The sequence below is a fragment of the Linepithema humile genome, chromosome 6 (assembly GCF_040581485.1).
Source record: "Linepithema humile isolate Giens D197 chromosome 6, Lhum_UNIL_v1.0, whole genome shotgun sequence".
Classification (NCBI taxonomy): domain Eukaryota; kingdom Metazoa; phylum Arthropoda; class Insecta; order Hymenoptera; family Formicidae; genus Linepithema; species Linepithema humile.
The window spans coordinates 258,462-277,673 of record NC_090133.1 but is presented as its reverse complement, the minus strand read 5'-3'; the positions used below and the strand labels follow the sequence as shown (position 1 = coordinate 277,673).

The following is a 19,212-nucleotide window of genomic DNA, read 5'->3' as shown; positions in this document are numbered from 1 at the left end:
GAGTGATTTATCACGAAAACACCATCATATCGTAAGCATCGGTGGTTCAGTGGTAGAATGCTCGCCTGCCACGCGGGCGGCCCGGGTTCGATTCCCGGCCGATGCAAGTATTTTTTAATTTTTTTTACATTTTTTTATCTAAAAAATATACAAAACCTTAAAATTTTGAATTGTTTAAATTAATTAATTAAACGATTATTCGCAAAAAGAATTAAGGATGCATCGGCCGGGAATCGAACCCGGGTCGCCCGCGTGGCAGGCGAGCATTCTACCACTGAACCACCGATGCTCATGTTTCGACAATTAAACCTAGAAGAGTCAACACAGCATCAATTAAGAAAAGTTGGCTTTAGTTAACTAATACAATTTCATTAAATAATAAAAATAATTAATATATTTTTGATGGTTACCAAGAAAGTGAAGCGTACAAGAAGAAAGGCGATCACGCTCTCAGAACCATCACATTCATTATGGCGATGTTGAATAAACAGATATGGGAAACATTTTCCGAATCAATAGCAGTTGGTAAATATTATTTTATACTATATTTTTATCATTTATTTATTTTATATTGCTACTTTAGCATTTATTTTATACTGTATACTGTCTCAATACAAAATAAATTGAAAACTGAACTATATGTTTTCTCTTCCTCTCATTGTTAATATTTTATAATAATGCGATATATTGGCACAAATTTGATTGATTATTATCAAAGAAACAACAAAGGAACAACTCGAAAACACGATTGCACGTTCGATATGCACGATAATAATCACCGATAGCAAAGAGAAATAAAAAGTCGTAGTTTATTTTGTACGTTGTCTGTGTCGCGTTTATGCTACGCCTAAACTACTTGAGTACGCTTTCTGTGTTTTATGCATAAAAAAGAAGTGTATTCATTAATATATTCGCATTTCACCACATTGACAGCATTTCTTTATCTCATATCATAACATATAAATGTATATAAATAAATATGTGAACTTTCATAAATAAATTATTATCACAATTTTTGCAGCGTTATTTTAAACTCGTTAACCTTGTCTAAGATAAGAATTGATTTTATTAAAATTAAAATTCCGCATTTTATACATTTACGATGTTTTACTATCTTATATTTTATATACAAATGTATAACTATCAAAATTATTTTTAATTTATTTTTAATTATTTTTAAATTATTTTTATTTGTAATATTTCACCTCAGTAAGATTTGCCAACACCCATACAGCACAAAATATCCTACATATCCTTAGGAGATCTTGGGGAGATCTCGATGTCCTCAGAACATCCTTGGGACACCGAAATATCCTTGATGTCCTGAGGATATCCTGAGGATGTTTTGTGCTGTATGGGCATTAAGGTAAAAAACAAAAATTTTGTTATTGAACAGGTTATTATAATTTATTCATAAACAATTAATCTCAAATAAACTTTTAATGATTTAAATCCCAATAATGCTCGCCGTATTCTCCTTTTTTGTTGCCCCATTTTATCTGAAATGCAATAAATCAATTTCAAAGTATAAATAAGTTTCATTTAAAGAAACCAATCTAACAAATAACGAAGTTAAATATTCCAGTAGTCAAACATGTTTCAATCTTGGACAATATTTTGTTTGGAAAAAATATTACTGTAATAATGGTTTAAATGTACACTAGTGCATAAAAGACAAACATTTAAAAAATGACTATTTATTACCTTGCCACTGTAGCGATTATTATCAAAGTCCTTCCGCTCGAATCTCTGTTCCCATTCGTTGGGATTCTCGCAAACATGACCAAATTCAATTTCGAAAGGTGCTGGATGTTCGGAAAATATGTCTCTATATTTTATATACATTCAACGTTATCAAAATATATTTATAATTATCATCTTGCATAAATATTATTATTATTATTATTATTATTATTATTATTATTATTATTATTATTATTGTTACTCACTGAAAGTACTGTCCTACTGATAAAACGTCTGCCATTTTCTGTTTTAAAGTTTCTTCTTTATTCACAGCTTGGAAATCTGATTGTAATTAAAATAAGTTTAGTAATATACTTATGTAAAATGCAATGCGCAATTTTGAAGCACGATTTATACATTATTAATACTTGCCAGCTGACGTAGTTTTTATAAGTTTGTCCAACAAATTAGCTGTGACAACATTTACAATAAGCACTATTATTACTACTTGTAATAAACGTGAATTTATAAACATAAAGATTTTATATTTCTCGTGCATTTTGTTATTGAATAGATTTAGTTTACAATTTGCAGTGCAAGATGAGCAAACAGTTCGTGTCTGCTGAATAAATACTGCATGCGTACTGAATTGTAAGTGAAATTGTGACTTCTGTATTTCACGATCTTTTCTTTGGACGATACGCTCTATTTAATCAAACAGTGAAAGTGCATTAGCACAATGTATAGTTGTAGAAATTGTTACAATATCCGGCTTTCGTAAACAATATTTTAAACATTATTAGATTCTGCAATTTAATTTACAATCATTGACGACATCAAAATTATGATTAAAACATGATGTGGAATAAAAAAGGAAAATGATTAAACAGATGTGAACAAATTGTTGGTTTTGAAATTCGAAATTTATTTGGAAAAAATCTATCGTAAGTACAATTGTAAGAAAATCATGGTAAATAAGGGAAATATTGGAATTTGTGTGAGTTTAGTCGAAACTCGAATATAGGTTACGATAAATATATTATAACAATCCCACTTTAAATGTTGTAATTCTATTTTAAATGGCACTTGATTTTTCTACATTAATTACAGTTTTAACGAAGCATAGTATTTGAATATTATGCCAATAATTAATAACTATTAATAAATTATTTATCGAACGATAAAAGATCACTATTCTTTGCACACTTTATCAAAGATTGTATTAATTTGACAAATCCAGTATCCTTTGGTTTTTCCAAACCGCGAAGGACACGATTTTTCATCACTGCGACAAACTCCCGATTGCTAAGCTGTCCATCCACTATAAACACAAGAACTGGGATAAGTAATTTTATAATTTTAAATATATTTGCATATTAACACAATCTGACTGATTATAGAAATTGATAACAATTTTCTTTTTAGTTATCGATTTTTATTAATAAAAAAATAATTTTTTAACTTCTTAATCAAAATTATTGCATCATTGTTGTATATTTTCTTTTTTAGAAAATTATATATACATACATATATGATTTAATAAATATTTACAATTTCATAATTATCCATATGCTAATAAAATAATGAAATGATACATTATTCTTTTTTATTTTTTAATAACTATATCACAATTTATACACTTTGAAATATAGTTGTTTTTTTATTGTTAGCCATTTACTAAACCATCTATAATTTATAAAAAAGTAAGATATGGTTTTCTTAGCAATCTCTTAATTGTAAATGGCATGCTATTAATAAAAATAAAAAACTCACTGTTTTCATCAAAGATTGTATATACCACTTGGATGATGTGATCACTCAGATCGACGTGAGCGACAGTTTTCGCTACATGCTTCAAAGTTGCTGCAATAAATCATGAGATATGTATAAATAAACACATTGACAAAAATACAAAGTACAAGCGTACTTGCTTGATATTTTAATGTACTGTCGATCATTTTTTTATAGCCAGAATTTCAATAATTTCATAATTATCTATATGTTAATAAAATGAGAAATTATTCGAAATGTGTCGAAATTACGTTCAATTATCCTATTATGCGAGATAAAATTTAGTTGGAATAAATTATAATTAGAATGTAATTAGTTGGAGCGCTATTCTATATACCTTGATCAATAGAGGCGCCGGCTATATGATAGAACGTTAAGGCCGTATCCACATCATTAATATTGTTCAGAAAGTGGAAAAATTTGAGATACTCCTCTTTGCTGATCCCTTGTGGATTTTCCCTAAAACTAAACAATCAATATTGAATTATATAGATAAATTAAATTAGAATGGACAATATTTATTGTGCATCTCCTAAGGGTTACAATTTCGATACACTTATCTCATACGTCAAAATGAAGACTAGCGTAATCTTTATAACATTCTAACTTTCATTCCAAATTGCTTTGTTTATTACTATATTCTGGCTAGGATCCATTTGTTCCACGTTCTTTTCGATAATCTCCACCCTCTTTTTCTCTTCTCGCTCCTTCCTTAATATTATATCACGGCACGCCTTTTTTCAAGCGTATTTTACTTTTGAAATTACCCTCATAAAGTATATAAAATTAGATGTATCCATACTCACGTCTTTTTCACTCTTTTCAGCATTTTTGCTTTCTTCTTCGCTGGATATCCGGCATAAGCCAACAATAGTTCTGTAAAGTCTACCTCGGTAATGTTGCCGTGCTCATCCGGATTTCGTCGTTCAAACTAAGCAAAAAATATATAAACGTTCAATGAATAAACAAATGCAAATAAGAACTGAATGCAATAATTGAATTAAATTATACATTATGTTGAGTTCCATACCTCGAGACTCATAATTTCCCGCTGTAATTGTTGCTGGAAATCTAAAAACTTCTCAATCGTTAGTTTCTGATTCATTTCTGGTCCAAAGAAGTAGGTTGTTAACGCGGAATTCACTCCCTAAAATCCATTGAATACAAAATAATTATGAGAGATTTCAATTGTTCAATAAAATATAATTCTTCAAGTCACTTCACATAGATACAGTGAGTAATTTAACATTTTAAAAAGTAAATTCTATAAAAGAATAGTTAAATTGACGAAATAATAGTATATACATTCAGAATTTTTTATTATATGCTGAGAGAGATATTAAACCTACGCAGCTAAATCTAAACAAGCAGTAGGTCTCTAACTTTTTAACGACGATGTCGTTATATACGTCGTAGCGCAAGTAACATATCACAATCGTATATACCATTTAATGTAGCAATTAGAAAATTGGACAATAAATTTTATAGACAAAATTCTTTCAGGACGTTTAGTGTGCGCTAGAGCTTCGCGACAGAGTTAGTGTTGATGAAAAGGCAACAAATTTACAGATATTAGGAATTTGATGCATATTTATTACTTAAGAACTTGAGAAATGTTATTATATAATAATTACCTTGAATGTGTTTCCAGTAGTCGCGTGATCGCGGTGCCGCGTGCCTATACTGGTTTGTTGCCGTATCAATGTAGCTACTTTCCCAAATTCCTCAGAATCAACGTCACCATCTCCATTAAAGTCGAACATTCTGAAGGCGATTTCAAAGTGACGCCTAGAAGCTGCAAAGGAGATATAGGACACTCGTTTGTACTATGTTGAAATTTTATGGACTTTAAATGTATATTTGAATATAAATTTGCTGTAAACAGTTTTCTATACATAGCTACAGTTTAACAAAATTGTATAAGCAACTTACTTGACAATACAGTCAGCAAAAAGATATAATCGGAGAAAGTGATGAGACCTGCGCTACCCAGCTTGTAGAAAATGCTGTCTTCGTCCAATTCCAATTCTAATTTTGTATGAATATTCTAAACAGAATAGACAATGTTCTTATAGAAATATTTTATTCATTGTTTCTTTGTTGAATTTCATTAATGTACCTTTGGATCGTAACGTTTATATTTGTCCAGACCAAGGCCTAAAAATCAATACAATGACATCATTGTTATGTATCCTTTTATCGATATAATGTTCCATGCAATTAAACATAACCCGATTTGTGCAAAATTGCAACTTGAAAAATGTTAGTTGATTCGCACGATGCAAGAAAATTGTCGCAACGCATTACGAAGCAATGTGATTATGTTTTGCTACAGTTGTAATTAAATCATTTTCAAACTGGTCGACGAATGCAGATAATATTTTCCACAAATATTAGTCTTGTTAGTGCATATGAGAAATTTGACCTGACTGGCAATATTTCTTCTCTGTCAAATTTGTTAGGAAGTGCTGTAGCGGTAAACAATTTTCCAGAAAAATCAAAGTAAACATAAAAGTTAAATAACTGTCAAACTAGTCAGAGAATTATACCTAGGTTTTACGTTAATATTCAGAATAAATACAAACTGTTTGAATGTTTTGAGCTCTTATTTCAACATGTAATCCATACATCTTTAATTTGAAAAGGAACGGAGAAATGCTATAGGATTACCATCTGGCTGTTTTACGCCGGGCGTCATCGATCTTAAAAAATCGTCCGGTGTCATGAATACCTCGTGCACATCGTTGTTTGTGACCTGGAGGGTTGCGAAGTAACGGAACACTTTGTCCGGTGTCGAGTAATGCCTCATACGATTTTCATATTCTATTATCTACGCACACACATGGTTAGTTGACAGTTGCAGAATTTTGTTTAAAAAATGTGCAGATGATGATCATAAGCAACTGCCCAAGACTCATATGATGCTCATATGATATGCTCTACTAATGTTATCGAAAATGTTATACATGGAAAATACTCTTTTTGAAATGACGCGTATATACATCATTAATATTTAGGAGTTAATAACTCGCATTTTATACTTGGTATTGCACCAAATCTTTGTGTGAATCATGCAAGATTGCAAAGCTTTCAATCAGCAGAGCGAGGCAGGTGAATAGTTGTTAGTAACGCTCAATAAACCATACGATTGTCGAGAAAAAGACAAGACAAAACTCTTAGATTACAGATTCCGTGTCGGCGCCAATCCAATGAGAATTATGAAAGCCCTACCATCTGGCTGTTGCATGCCTGGTGTGATAGCTCGAAGAAAATCATCCGGTGTCATATAGACCTCGGTATCTTCTAAACTAGTTACTTTCACTGTCGCGAAGTAACGAAAGATTTTGTCTGGCGTCGAGTACGCTCTTATCCTGTTCTCATATTCTATTATCTGCAAAAACACTTCAGTCTGCATCGTCCTGCTGCATAAACATATGGATGGCAAGTAAAGCGTTAACTTGTCGAATCTACTCGATACTACTGCTTGTGCCAAACAATGCAAAAATGTGATTGCTACATAAATATTTAACGTTCTTCTCATTTCATTGTGAACTTTTACTTTACTCCATTTCCGTACACTTTATCGTAAAAAAAGTCTTATACAAGTCTAAAGAAAGTTTATATTTTTCAATATTTTTAAAATAATTTAAAAACATGCATATATGATATTACTATCAATAGGGTGAATCTTTAATAAACCTTTCTGTCACGAAACCCAATCTTCTGTTTTTTCTTCTTTTTTTTTTCCAACTCATTTTCTATATTTTCTATATTTCCACTATCTTGATTCTCTTCCATTAGTATGCTAGCAGCATCCACTTTAGGTGTTATCAAACCAAATATGCTGTAACATACATCAGTATATTAAATAAAATTTATCAATCACATTAAGATTCTAATTTTTAAAAGAATAAAAGGAAAACAAGATCACTAACTGTATACGCCTACCATATGTAAAACTTGATTTGATTTATCATCGAAGCTTACACTTGTGGGTCTTAAATAAAATTTTGTCATCTGTATGTAATTCCAATTACTCATGTTTAATATTTATCCATGTTAATAATAATTAATATTATTTACTTACCGTTGCCAATCAAAAATAAAGGACAGAGTTCCAATGCCAGGAAGTATAATTGGCAAAGCAAAGAGCAAGCGAGATTTTTTCCTAGTATGACCAAAATTTCGAAAATTACGAGATTGCTTGTACTCATATTTGTACCTATTCTCTTTATAACCGTTACATTCCGAAACATAAACTGCATTAACTGCCAAAAGCTTGCACTTTGGATATTGCCGGAATATACATGTGCTTCTACTCAGCAGCATAGTCACAGCGCCAAACTCTGGAGAAAATTAAAAATATTATTTATTAAAAAACTTATGCTGTCTTGTAACAATACCACTAAAAAATTAAATTATTCAATACGAGAAAAAGTTGCAGTAATTTGACTAAAATGTGCAACACACTGATAAAATATGCAACACCAAGTTTAAAACATACTATTGCTCAAATGTTAGTTAATAAAGTGCTGTCCAATGCTGTCCAATGTCGTCCGAGATGTACAAACTTCCTTTTACAAAAAGTAGGAATCAATTTCAATAACACGTGATTTTGACACTCTGATTCCTCTGACTCTATAGGAATTAAAACGCATCAAAATGGGTATAAAATAAAAGAAGAGTGAGGAAACAAGAGCACAGTAAAGGCTGGCGTTATTGGGCAACTTATTTATTTTGCGCATGTCCATTTTAGTTGAGGGTCGACAGGCAGCTCTATATTAGCGTTTTCGATTATACAGGATTTGAACGACCCAAGATTGGTTAATGACGTCATTGCAACCTCTCCACCAATGAAAGACTTGCATTTATAGTAAAATAGTGATTGATCAACCCTAGATCGTTCAAACCCCGTTTATTCGAAAACGCTATATGAAATGGAAGCTTAAGCCCGTATCAGACTACGCATTAAAAATTAAATAGCGTTTTCGATTATACAGAATTTGAACGACCCAGGGTTGGTTAATGACGTCATTGCAACCTCTCCACCAATGAAAGACTTGCATTTATAGTAAAATAGTGATTGATCAACCCTGGGTCGTTCAAATCCTGTATAATCGAAAACGCTAAAAGATTGATAGCGTTTTCGATTATACAGGATTTGAACGACCCAGGGTTGGTTAATGACGTCATTGCAACCTCTCCACCAATGAAAGACTTGCATTTATAGTAAAATAGTGATTGATCAACCCTGGGTCGTTCAAATCCTGTATAATCGAAAACGCTATGAGATTTGACAATCGAAACAAAAGAAGCTAAAAATTCTTTATCTTGATTGGTCAAATTTCAATCTTCAACCTCAATCTTCAATGTGTAGTCTGAAGCGCCTTTAGGACCATTCTACAATGCGTCGCAAATGCTCAGTCTTGGGCCGAATTCCCACTGAGCGCGTCACGCGCAGCGTCATCCGTTGCGTCACAAATTAACCAATCAAAACATTCCATTTTATTGCATTATTTGCCGCGCGAATATAATGGGATGTTTTGATTGGTTAGTTCGTGACGCGACGGATAACGCCGACGCGTGACGCGCTTAGTGGAAATTCGGCCTTACTGGAAATAATCAGAAGTAACTAGAAATAGTACTTTTCAATTAATAGTTATCATCTTTCGCGACGCATTGTAGAATAGCCCTTAAGCCATCACACACAAAATGACATAACTGCATATGCATAGCATAAGACCGTCTCGACCAATGAGCATGCTATGTAAATCAATATGGCGCCTTTATGCTAGATGTTCATTGGTCGAGACGGTCTTATGCTATGCATATGCAGTTATGTCATTTTGTGTGTGATGGCCTTTACTGTTACCCCGTCACTGTTATATACTAGTCATACTATCTAAGTAATAAACAGTAATAAATTATCATAGGTGTTACACGTGCTCCTAAATATTTCGACAATAAATAATGTAAAATTAATATTGAATTATAAACTAACCACATACACTCGAATATTAACAGTCATTCTATTGTCGTAGATTTTTAATCGGCAATTTAGAGGTATACTTTACAAGTGAAAAGAATGCGAATATAAACTTACGCAATATTCTACATTTGATTTTGTTAAATGCTCGAAACACTTAATCGTTCATAACATTTAGTGAAATTATTTAAATATGTAAAACATATGTTTATTTTATCAAAATTTATGGCGCTTATGTTATTTACGTGAAATTATTGGGTGCATTCTGCTAAGTTTATCTTGTCACAAAATCTATTTAATAACTACGACTGTTGCAAGATGCAGAATTTTTGTCCGTTGTGTATGAAAAATGGCATTAAAAGAAGAGTCAAGGCATTTCAGATCAACTTGGAAGAAGCAGTATGGGCTTGTCCAGGGGAAGAGGTATACACAAGTTTGCTTGAATCCTTTCTCATATAATTCATTTATACTTATATTCATAATTGTATTTTAGTGCATCTGGCCGCTTGATCATGACGTTCAAGACTTGACGTTCTTCAAAAGAAATGCTATTACCTATGACTGGAAGGAATCGGATCTTCTGAAAGAAAACATACCCGTATCAATGGAACTTTCACTCTACACTCCACCTGTGACTCCTGGAAGGATAGAGCTTTCTAACGAATTAAATGATAATGGAATGATGGTTGAAAATTTAACAAATTCTTCTATAGAAGACAAAATTGATGAAATGTTTCCTGAAGAAGAACTTATTCATTTGAAAAGAGAACTTGCCAACTCTAACAAGTTATCACTGTTGGATCCACTTGAGCTAGAAAATAATCTTACTGAGAAAAGTATAAATATTACAAAACAAGGGAATGCAAGTCTGAGTAGTTTTAAGATACAGCCCAAGGTCACTGACATCCAGAAGACTAACATTGACCTTACAATTTTCTCAAGTGTTGATGAATGCTGTAATAAGCAAAAATTACAAAAATTTAGACAATTATCTACAGATACAAATAATATAACGGATATTATAAAAAATTGTGATATTTTATTCGACAATACGTTCTTCAACAAGTTAGATTTAAATACACAGTGCGAAATAGAAAGTAAACAAAATAAAAATAACATAATGCAATTAGATGATGTGGCGAATCAGGTGGAAAAATTTAGTCCACAAATGCTATTAGAAGCAACACAAACAATTGACTCCAGTATTATGAGTTTAGTTGCAACAGATAATTCTATATTGAACACTTCAGAATCTTATTTAAATTTTGATGCGATACTAGAAGATTTTTTTAATGATGAAAATATATAACTGAAAAACGAGTTAGCAGTTATTAATGAGACAAGCTAACAATAATTTACATTTACTTTTGTTTCATACAATTTGTTATATCAAGACTGAAAGCAATATTTTGCTGATAGAATGTAACTAATTTTACTTTATCCTATGAGATAATATTGTGTACAAAATAAAATTATGTTGAATTACCCAACAAAACATAGTTAATTTTCTTAATTTGAATTCAAATTGTATTGTGAAAAATGTCTCGATTATTATATAGGGCAGAATAATAAATTAAATTACATGTAATACCTATAATACATAAATTACATATGAAATAATTTCCTTTATGATTTTTTTACATTCAGAAAACCACATGTATTGGAAAAATATTTTGCATTTCCTTCGTTAACCTTTTTCTCTGCAGCTTGTGGATTTACAATTTCAAGACCCTGAAAATATGCAGAATTTTTAATGAAAAAAAATTAGAAATTATTACTTATTTTATGCATATACAACTACTAATAAGAAATTGAAGAAACACAAATGTACCTGTAAAGGAGTGAAAGCTACACTGGAAGCAGTACCAGAGACTTGTTTCTTGACAGTGGTGCTGCCTCCCCATTGCTGTTGTTTCTGTAGATTCTTCTGGAGTGTTTTGGATATTCTGACCTTTGTTTTCTCGTCAATCTGCGGTAACCTAATTCGCCCTGTGCCAGCCTTGCCGATTGTTCCTCGCGAGTAACCGAGATCCTCTTGGTAGGCGTCACTTTCAATCTGCAATCGCAATACATTCTCTAGTATGCTCTATATTTCAGCGTTGCAAGTTGCAAACTTTAAAATATGTATAACTCACATCAGCAAAGTTCATTCTATTGGCATGCTTTCTAAACTCTGTGATCGCGTAGCGTTCCTTCATCTTGCGGACGCGTTTACCGCCACGCTTTTTCCGACCAGGATCGATTGGCTTCGGCAATGGTTTCACAAACTTCACAGGCGGTGGTTCTTGTAGTTTGTCCAACTTTTTCTCTATCTCGTCACGCAACATTTGGCCATAGTGACCATCCGTACTCTCATGGCAAGCATCCACTCTGGCTGCCAGCATGCTTTTCCCTGCCACTAATCTTGCTGCTTTTCTTCGCAAATCCTAAAATGTCATTAGATTAATATATTTTATTATTTTTTACGATAATTATCTATATTATCTTATGTTAAAAAAGAAAAAATTTACAGGAGGTGTATCTTGCACAATTTCAGAGTAATATATGAATCCTGTATGAGGCAAAGTGGTGACTTGAGAAAATCCGGAAAGTGTTGTTTTTTGTGATCCTAGAACTAGAACGTTACAAGCTGGCATCTTGCAAAGTTTTGTGAGACCACCCGCGACACCTGCAACATCACAAAGGAAAGAAATATGTTGCAATATAAAAACTCACAAGTTACTTCAACACATTACAGCAATTTTATGTAAAATATACCCATAATCTTAGCAGCTGTCGATGCACCAACAATTATCGACAAATTCGGTGCAATAAGTGCCATTCTGCTTTCTACATATTCAAATATCTTCAATTTACAATTGTTTAATTCCACTGCCATATCACAAGCTTCACAAATAGCCTCTTTTTCCTCTTCTGTCAACAATTGTCTATATACAGGAATATAGTTAAACATTAAAAAAAATTATACAATAATCACAGAAAGCAATATTATTTATTGCAATATTACCCTTGAGTTGTTGATGCTGTCACAGAAACAACCATAATTGTTGCTTGTGTCAAAAACTGTTGCAGAGTCTCATTATTTTTGGCTCGATCCAAATCATTTCCTAATTCTCTAACAGTCATAACATACTCCAAAGGCCCTACAACTAAAGATTCCAACTCTGGAAATCTTTTGGAGTATTTGTCTCTTGTATATCTATGTATGGTAGCTAAAAAATATAAAATATATTGTTTGCATCACTTTGTAAAATAAAACTCCTATAAAGTTTCTATTCACATACCTATTTCATTATCAATATCTACAGCCATATTATTCGCTTCAACTATCAATTGATATTCTGGATCTGATTCAACAGGTCCTACAATATCAGATGACTTTCTGATTACCTTGCTATACTTTTCAATCTGAGATATAATCTTTTGCAGCTGTTCTGAATCACGTAATTTGGCCAATTCCCTAACAGAGGATACCTTTATTTCTATAACAAGAAAACAGATCACTCTCGTAATGTACATTATAAAATGTAAGATATTGCATTATAAATTATAAAATAACATTTTTAGACAATACAATACAATACAATATAATATTATAAAATAGATTATGTGAAAAATTTATTTAAATATTGTAAAATACTTTAACGCCTAATCTAACCTAACCTTCTTCTAAAACTTTTGAAACCGAAGCCGGCATGAATTTTGGCTCCGGTTCCTCCATAAAAGTGTTTGCGTCGTCATTTTCCTCAAGATCGGCAAGAAGTTCATCTGCTAATGACATTCTTTTTGTTACAAATTATTTATTTATCACAAAATTTATTTCTAATATTTTCGGACACTGAACCACCATAGACTATATCGAGAAATAGTGAAATAGATTATCTCTTTGGTAAGTGCCTGTGAGTTAGGCCGAATTCCCACTGAGCGCGTCACGCGCGGCGTCATCCGGCGCGTCACTAACTAACCAATCAAAACATCCCATTTTATTCGCGCGGCAAATGATTCAATAAAATGGGATGTTTTGATTGGTTAATTCGTGACGCGCTCATTGGGAATTCGGCCTAAGGTCCTATCGAGACAAACTTGCATAAACATAATAATAACGTAATCGCATAAACATATGCATAAGGAAATTGATTGGTCCATAAGCAAATGCATAAGGAAATGGACCAATCAATTTCCTTATGTATATGTTTATGCATTTATGCAAGTTTGTCTGGATAGGCCCTAATGATAGTCGTCGGCGAGGAGAAGTTTGTAAAAAAAGAGGAGGGGGGTGTTGTTGTGCTGCTATCTGGTCTTAGCGGTCTCAGTTAATTAAACCAAAAATAATTACGAAGAACACGAGAGTTTGCACACTCTAAGACGAGTAACGAAGAAAATACAAGTTTTGTTTACATCTATCTATAGTTTGAGGATTAGTTTGCTATTTTGCGGGATATTATTTGTCGTTAAGCAAAGATTTTAATTCTTAAAAAAAAGAACAAGGAAAAAGAAGATGGATTTCTTGGAGTATCCAGACATTTTCGCTGAGGTTAAGGGTGCTATGGTAAGAACTTTTGTTTACTTTTAAGCAATCAAACAATCTCGCATTGATAAAATTGTAAAAATTTTACGCATTATTTAATTATTTATTCTGAATATTTGGAATATTTACTCAACACAGACACAATTTTTTAATTCGTTTTAGAGTTGTTTAATTTTTATGTACATATTAATTTTATGTACTTATTGCACATTATTTTGACAAATTTTGTAACAAAGAAATAGCAATAAAATGAAATTTTTTATAATTACTACAAATTGTAAAGCACATTTGTGCAAAATTGAAAGTGATTAACGAATTATATATTACTTTTTTTCATTAGACACCAGGCAGATTAAAGTTGACCGATCAGCATTTAATCTTCAAGAATCAGAAGACTGGAAAAGTGGAGCAAATTTCTGCCTCTGATATGGAAATGGTAAACTACCAAAAGTTTATTGGCACTTGGGGTTTGCGTATCTTTTTAAAGAATGGCACTCTGCATCGCTTCAAGGGCTTTAAAGAAGCCGATCAAGAAAAGATTGCTAAATTCTTCACTGTCAATTATAAAAAGGATATGTTGGAAAAAGAACTGAGTTTAAAAGGTTGGAATTGGGGTACTGCAAAGTTTACAGGATCTGTCTTAAGCTTTGATGTAAGTCATCACACTGCTTTTGAGATACCTTTATATGACGTGTCGCAGTGTACTACAGGAAAAAACGAAGTTACCTTGGAATTTCATCAGAATGATGATGCACCAGTCAGTTTATTGGAGATGAGGTTTCATATTCCTGGTGGCGACAGTGCAGATTCGGATCCTGTTGATGCATTTCATCAGCAGGTAAGAAACAATGGATGGATTTATTGCATAAAATAATTTATAAGTATTGATAAGCACACGTAAAATTAAATGGAAATACACTTTATTACCGGAAATAATTTCTATGCAAAAACGAAATCATTTGGAGTAGGATACATGTCTCAACATATATGTTTTTAATAAAATTAAGAGATTATTTGAAAGAAAATAACACATTTATTTATTATTGTTATAACAGGTGATGGAGAAGGCATCTGTAATCAGTGTGAGCGGTGATGCAATTGCCATATTCAGGGAGATTTATTGTCTAACACCGCGCGGTCGCTATGACATAAAAATTTTTCAGTCCTTTTTTCAATTACACGGCAAAACCTTCGATTACAAAATTCCCATGTCAACCGTCCTGAGACTCTTTCTACTGCCGCACAAAGATAATCGGCAAATGTACTTTGTTGTGAGCCTGGATCCTCCCATAAAACAAGGTCAAACACGATATCATTATCTAGTACTCCTATTTAATCAAGAGGAAGAAACTTCCATAGAGCTACCTTTCACAGAAAAAGAGCTAAAGGAAAAGTATGAAGACAAATTGACTAAAGAATTAACAGGACCAACATACGAAGTGCTCGGCAAGGTTAGTAGAAAAAAAAACTAGCATTATTAAAAAATTTTTCTTTTTAAACTTGTCTTTTTATACACACATACATATATATATATATATTTTTTTTAAATATTTAAATATTAAGAGAATTCTTTTATAAATCTATTTTCTTCTTCATTCTAATGCTAATTATTTGTTTAGGTGATGAAAGTAATTATTAATCGAAAATTGACCGGACCCGGACATTTCACCGGTCATACCGGGGCACCCGCGATTAACTGCTCCTTCAAAGCTGCAGCGGGATTCCTGTATCCGCTCGAACGAGGTTTCATTTATGTACACAAACCTCCGATACATATTCGCTTCGAGGAAATAGCCTCGGTGAACTTTGCGCGCGGCGGCGGATCTACAAGATCCTTCGATTTCGAGATCGAACTTCTGAGCGGCGTGGTGCATACATTCAGCAGCATTGAGAAGGAGGAGTACGGCAAACTGTTTGATTTCATCACTGCAAAGAAGCTTCGCGTCAAGAATCGCGGCAAGAGCGACAAGCTCACTTACGACGAAGACTTTGGTGACAGCGATCAAGAAGACGAACCGGATGCTTACTTGGCGCGAGTTAAGGCGGAAGCGGAGGAGCGTGACGGTGTGGAGAATCAAGATTCCGAGGAAGACTCGACCGACGAGGACTTCAATCCAAATCAAGATGAAAGCGACGTTGCGGAGGAGTACGACAGCAATCCCAACAGTTCCGAAAGCGAAGAAGACTCAGACGCATCTGAGGCTAGTAACAAAAAAAAGAAAAAGGAGAAGAAGGAAAAAAAACCCAAATCGGCGAAAACGGTGTCAGAAAAGCCGCGAAAACGAAGGAAACCGAAGAAGGAGAAAGATGCGAATAAGCCGAAGAGGCCGCCAACGGCGTTTATGCTGTGGCTTAACAATGCGCGCGAGAGTATCAAGGCCGAGAATCCTGGAATAGCTGTGACAGAAATCGCGAAGAAGGGTGGAGAAATGTGGCGAGAACTCAAGGATAAGTCCGAATGGGAAGCAAAGGCAGTTAAGGCTAAAAAAGAGTATGCGGCGTCGATGAAAGAATATGAAGCGAGCGGTGGCGGTAAATCTAAAGAGAAGGAAAAGACGGAGAAAAAGAAGGAGGTGAAGAAGGAGACGAAGAAGGAGGTGAAGAAGGAGACGAAGAAGGAATCACCTGGCAAGTTAATGAGTGGCACTTCTTTCAAGAGTAAAGAGTATATCAGTGATGACGACAGTAGCAGCGATGAGAGTAAGAAGTCTGAAAAAAAGTCGCCCGACGAAAATGAGGAAAAGGAGGAAAAGGAGAAAAAGAAGAAAAATGAGAAACGAGCTGCAAAGGATACCGGAAAGAAAGTAGTGAAGAAGCGTAAACAAGATCAGTCGGATGATGGAGAAAGCGATACGGAAGAACCCACGGAGAGCACTCCGCCGTCGTCCGACGCAGATTCTAAAGACAGTGATTAATATGTTATGCCAAATCAAATGTAAGCACTTTGTTTTTTCTAAAATATTAATAATCGACCCATGTTATTTTATTTTTGTAATATTAATCGGTATAAATAAAGGCCGTTTATCTTTTTGCAAATATAAAGCAAAACTAACATATCAGCTATTCATATTTTAATTATAATAAAATGAAGTATTAATGAATAAGATTATTATTAATATTAAGATCTGAATGTTGCAAAACAAATAATAATTTATCGCATCATTGACACGATTTTTGAACGATTTTCAAATATATGTTTCCTTGCTAATGAAAAGAAGATGTAAAGAAAATGTTTTTCCACGCAATGGTTTTATTTGTACTAAGATTATTTATTTCCATGTTCCTCGGTAATTGTATAGTTTATAACAATTAACTTTTGCAACAATTGTTCCTTCATACAATTTCTTCTTATTGTAATGAAAAAGGAGTTAAGAATGTAACAAGATTTGCACCAATTATTATATTGCGCAAGTAATTAAATTTGCTATTAAGCATAACATACACATGATGTAGTTTCTCTGCCATGACGCAACACATTTTAATATTTAATGCTATAAATAAATGTGCGAAATATTTATTTTAAACGGTTGCTGGGCAGTGACAGTGTAATTGATGGCTATATAAGTACAATCATTTATTAATTTCTAAAGTCAAGACCCTAAATTCAAATGTATAAAATTTTCAAAATTTTAAATTGTGAACACAATTGTGTGAACACAATATGGCAACTGCAGATTTAATAGAAAACTTTTAATAAAGTTTTAAGAGTTTTTAACTTGAAAATTATGATATCAAGCTTGTAATTCAAAAATAAAAAACAAAAAATCTTTGAAAATGATCTTTTACAAATCTTTTATCAAATAATACATATATGTATCATTCCCATCTAAGACACAGATATGGTTGTTAGTTAAACATTACTCGTTGCTTTACAAGAAACAGTAGGAATGGCATTTAAAATAGTTGCACTTGATTCATACACTATTAATGATAATCATAATGTGTGATCATAAAGAAGTTAAGCAATAAACAAAGTGTCAACTATGTGGTTTTTTCTCTTTCTCAGTTTCCAAATAATTGGTTTCCATTTCTTTGAGTTCAATGTGCTGTTCTCTCATGGCCTTCTAAAACATAAAAGCACAAAATTGTTGGCATTACTTTCTTTTGTGAAATGTTAGGATATTTGTTTCTAAATAATTGGCAGCTTACACGAGTGAAGAATCTGATCTGTGAGAAGGGAGTCTCTTAAAACTTACCGCTACACAATCTTTATAGACTTTAAGCAAGGAGGCACACATTGAATCGTTGGTATCCCCTTTTAAAAACTTTTCAGAAAACCAGCTGTTGAAACAGGCATCGTACTTCTGTTTCAACTCACTGCAAACCTCCATGTTGCGCTCTCACTTTATCTCCCCCTCTCTTTTTTATACGTTATATACTTGCAGACTTCCTAAAGGTACAAGCAAGATATAATACTATTTTAATTACCTTGACGCATTGCTGATACATTTTGAATAAGTGCGAACATGTGCTGTCACTCGTGTCACCTTTCAAGAATTTCTCGGAGAACCACGTGTGGAAACAAGAGTCATACTGTTGCTTTAATTCATTGCATGTGTCGCCTATGCTGTTCATGAATAAACGCGGCCCTAAAATCGGTTCGTATTAGCTTTACCCCTCATCTTAGACGACGTAGATTCAACGAATAAATGATAATAAGTAATCTTGAAAACATAATACAGGTCTTTGAGAGCTAAAGAGCACTTCCTAACCTGATGTCGCATAAAACGGAAATGTTATGCAATATGCACCTCACTTGCAGCAGCGAGTCGCAATAAAGTTAGGTAAAGTTGACTGAATGCGACGAACCGGCTCAAATTCGATGAGAAAAAATAGTGTTAAACATTAAATCGTACACTTTCGTGAACTTGCGCTGATTACAATAGGTCTGTTCTTTATAGCTGAACTGGCTGCACTAGTTCAGAGTTTATCTTTCTCCTTTCAATATGGAGAGAAAAAGATAAACTCTGAACTAGTGCAGCCAGTTCAGCTATAAAGAACAGACCTAATGATACAACAATTATCGACATATTTTCAGCGCCACCACACTGTGTACCCATGACGTATCACTAATGCCCGTTTCTATCAATGCAGTTTAAAAAGTCTTATCAAAAATAACCAGAAATAGCACTTTTCAATTGGTAGTTTCCATTCTTTGCAACTGGCGACAAGACATTGTAGAATAGCCCTAATTTTTTAAACTGCGGTGATAGAACCGGGCATA

The 19,212-nt window shown here is 33.1% G+C and overlaps 6 protein-coding genes and 2 non-coding genes across 15 annotated transcripts; 3 read left to right on the top strand and 5 right to left on the bottom strand.

Annotated features, from left to right (window-relative positions):
• Nucleotides 1-35: 35 nt before the first annotated feature.
• TRNAG-GCC (transfer RNA glycine (anticodon GCC)) lies at nt 36-106 on the top strand. The gene has a single exon. It is a non-coding gene; the product is annotated as a tRNA-Gly (tRNA).
• A 108-nt stretch (nt 107-214) lies between these two features.
• Nucleotides 215-2,592, bottom strand: LOC105667454 (uncharacterized). Its single transcript, XM_067357093.1, has 4 exons — nt 2,116-2,592; nt 1,950-2,031; nt 1,705-1,828; nt 215-1,499 (listed from the first exon to the last, which is right to left on the bottom strand). The coding sequence occupies exons 1-4, from the start codon at nt 2,240-2,242 to the stop codon at nt 1,440-1,442; spliced, it is 393 nt and encodes a 130-aa protein (XP_067213194.1). The 5' UTR covers nt 2,243-2,592; the 3' UTR covers nt 215-1,439.
• Nucleotides 219-289, bottom strand: TRNAG-GCC (transfer RNA glycine (anticodon GCC)). The gene has a single exon. It is a non-coding gene; the product is annotated as a tRNA-Gly (tRNA).
• Nucleotides 2,593-2,731: 139 nt separating the features above from the next.
• On the bottom strand, nt 2,732-8,227 carry LOC105667470 (Mitochondrial calcium uptake 1). 3 transcript variants are annotated; one of them, XM_012359279.2, is made up of 12 exons: nt 7,979-8,227; nt 7,562-7,820; nt 7,174-7,318; nt 6,706-6,865; nt 5,594-5,631; nt 5,407-5,521; nt 5,109-5,269; nt 4,505-4,621; nt 4,281-4,405; nt 3,812-3,939; nt 3,457-3,546; nt 2,732-3,004 (listed from the first exon to the last, which is right to left on the bottom strand). In XM_012359279.2, the coding sequence occupies exons 2-12, from the start codon at nt 7,801-7,803 to the stop codon at nt 2,850-2,852; spliced, it is 1,476 nt and encodes a 491-aa protein (XP_012214702.1). In that variant the 5' UTR covers nt 7,804-7,820; nt 7,979-8,227; the 3' UTR covers nt 2,732-2,849. The 3 variants fall into 3 exon arrangements, with proteins under 3 accessions (XP_012214702.1, XP_012214703.1, XP_012214704.1); XM_012359280.2 differs by lacking the exon at nt 6,706-6,865 and adding an exon at nt 6,145-6,304; XM_012359281.2 differs by lacking the exons at nt 7,562-7,820; nt 7,979-8,227 and having other exon boundaries at nt 6,706-7,312.
• A 1,114-nt stretch (nt 8,228-9,341) lies between these two features.
• On the top strand, nt 9,342-10,955 carry LOC105667473 (uncharacterized). Of its 3 annotated transcripts, none has more exons than XM_012359287.2 (3): nt 9,342-9,380; nt 9,779-9,883; nt 9,954-10,955. In XM_012359287.2, the coding sequence occupies exons 2-3, from the start codon at nt 9,779-9,781 to the stop codon at nt 10,767-10,769; spliced, it is 921 nt and encodes a 306-aa protein (XP_012214710.1). In that variant the 5' UTR covers nt 9,342-9,380; the 3' UTR covers nt 10,770-10,955. The 3 variants fall into 3 exon arrangements, with proteins under 3 accessions (XP_012214710.1, XP_012214707.1, XP_012214708.1); XM_012359285.2 differs by lacking the exon at nt 9,342-9,380 and adding an exon at nt 9,428-9,446; XM_012359284.2 differs by lacking the exon at nt 9,342-9,380 and having other exon boundaries at nt 9,387-9,883.
• An 83-nt stretch (nt 10,956-11,038) lies between these two features.
• Prp31 (pre-mRNA processing factor 31) lies at nt 11,039-13,343 on the bottom strand. The gene is made up of 8 exons (XM_012359282.2): nt 13,124-13,343; nt 12,745-12,942; nt 12,468-12,672; nt 12,218-12,387; nt 11,971-12,128; nt 11,596-11,886; nt 11,292-11,516; nt 11,039-11,191 (listed from the first exon to the last, which is right to left on the bottom strand). The coding sequence occupies exons 1-8, from the start codon at nt 13,239-13,241 to the stop codon at nt 11,087-11,089; spliced, it is 1,470 nt and encodes a 489-aa protein (XP_012214705.1). The 5' UTR covers nt 13,242-13,343; the 3' UTR covers nt 11,039-11,086.
• A 394-nt stretch (nt 13,344-13,737) lies between these two features.
• Ssrp (structure specific recognition protein) lies at nt 13,738-17,431 on the top strand. The gene is made up of 4 exons (XM_012359272.2): nt 13,738-14,009; nt 14,329-14,826; nt 15,044-15,439; nt 15,608-17,431. Exons 1-4 carry the CDS (start codon nt 13,959-13,961, stop codon nt 16,901-16,903), a joined length of 2,241 nt encoding a protein of 746 aa, XP_012214695.1. The 5' UTR covers nt 13,738-13,958; the 3' UTR covers nt 16,904-17,431.
• LOC105667466 (TP53-regulated inhibitor of apoptosis 1-like) lies at nt 17,237-19,020 on the bottom strand. Of its 4 annotated transcripts, none has more exons than XM_012359275.2 (4): nt 18,701-19,020; nt 18,476-18,577; nt 18,185-18,378; nt 17,237-18,052 (listed from the first exon to the last, which is right to left on the bottom strand). In XM_012359275.2, exons 3-4 carry the CDS (start codon nt 18,317-18,319, stop codon nt 17,966-17,968), a joined length of 222 nt encoding a protein of 73 aa, XP_012214698.1. In that variant the 5' UTR covers nt 18,320-18,378; nt 18,476-18,577; nt 18,701-19,020; the 3' UTR covers nt 17,237-17,965. The 4 variants fall into 4 exon arrangements, with proteins under 4 accessions (XP_012214698.1, XP_067213193.1, XP_012214697.1 ...); XM_067357092.1 differs by having other exon boundaries at nt 18,740-19,020; XM_012359274.2 differs by lacking the exon at nt 18,185-18,378 and having other exon boundaries at nt 18,417-18,577; nt 18,740-18,978.
• Nucleotides 19,021-19,212: the final 192 nt, after the last annotated feature.

Coding starts and splice junctions, on each gene's coding strand:
- LOC105667454 (XM_067357093.1), bottom strand. CDS start 2,242: ATGCACGAGAAATATAAAATCTTTATGTTTATAAATTCACGTTTATTA. Junction 1,829..1,949: donor TCAGTAGGACAGTACTTTCA/GTGAGTAACAAT, acceptor TATAAAATATAG/AGACATATTTTCCGAACATC. Junction 1,500..1,704: donor ATAATCGCTACAGTGGCAAG/GTAATAAATAGT, acceptor ATTGCATTTCAG/ATAAAATGGGGCAACAAAAA.
- LOC105667470 (XM_012359279.2), bottom strand. CDS start 7,803: ATGCTGCTGAGTAGAAGCACATGTATATTCCGGCAATATCCAAAGTGC. Junction 6,866..7,173: donor TTGGGTTTCGTGACAGAAAG/GTTTATTAAAGA, acceptor GTGTTTTTGCAG/ATAATAGAATATGAGAACAG. Junction 5,632..6,705: donor AGGCATGCAACAGCCAGATG/GTAGGGCTTTCA, acceptor ATTGATTTTTAG/GCCTTGGTCTGGACAAATAT.
- LOC105667473 (XM_012359287.2), top strand. CDS start 9,779: ATGCAGAATTTTTGTCCGTTGTGTATGAAAAATGGCATTAAAAGAAGA. Junction 9,884..9,953: donor GGGCTTGTCCAGGGGAAGAG/GTATACACAAGT, acceptor ATTGTATTTTAG/TGCATCTGGCCGCTTGATCA.
- Prp31 (XM_012359282.2), bottom strand. CDS start 13,241: ATGTCATTAGCAGATGAACTTCTTGCCGATCTTGAGGAAAATGACGAC. Junction 11,517..11,595: donor ATAGAATGAACTTTGCTGAT/GTGAGTTATACA, acceptor TTGCGATTGCAG/ATTGAAAGTGACGCCTACCA. Junction 11,192..11,291: donor TAGCTTTCACTCCTTTACAG/GTACATTTGTGT, acceptor GCATATTTTCAG/GGTCTTGAAATTGTAAATCC.
- Ssrp (XM_012359272.2), top strand. CDS start 13,959: ATGGATTTCTTGGAGTATCCAGACATTTTCGCTGAGGTTAAGGGTGCT. Junction 14,010..14,328: donor CTGAGGTTAAGGGTGCTATG/GTAAGAACTTTT, acceptor TTTTTTCATTAG/ACACCAGGCAGATTAAAGTT. Junction 15,440..15,607: donor CATACGAAGTGCTCGGCAAG/GTTAGTAGAAAA, acceptor TTATTTGTTTAG/GTGATGAAAGTAATTATTAA.
- LOC105667466 (XM_012359274.2), bottom strand. CDS start 18,563: ATGAACAGCATAGGCGACACATGCAATGAATTAAAGCAACAGTATGAC. Junction 18,053..18,416: donor TGTATCAGCAATGCGTCAAG/GTAATTAAAATA, acceptor TTTATGTTTTAG/AAGGCCATGAGAGAACAGCA.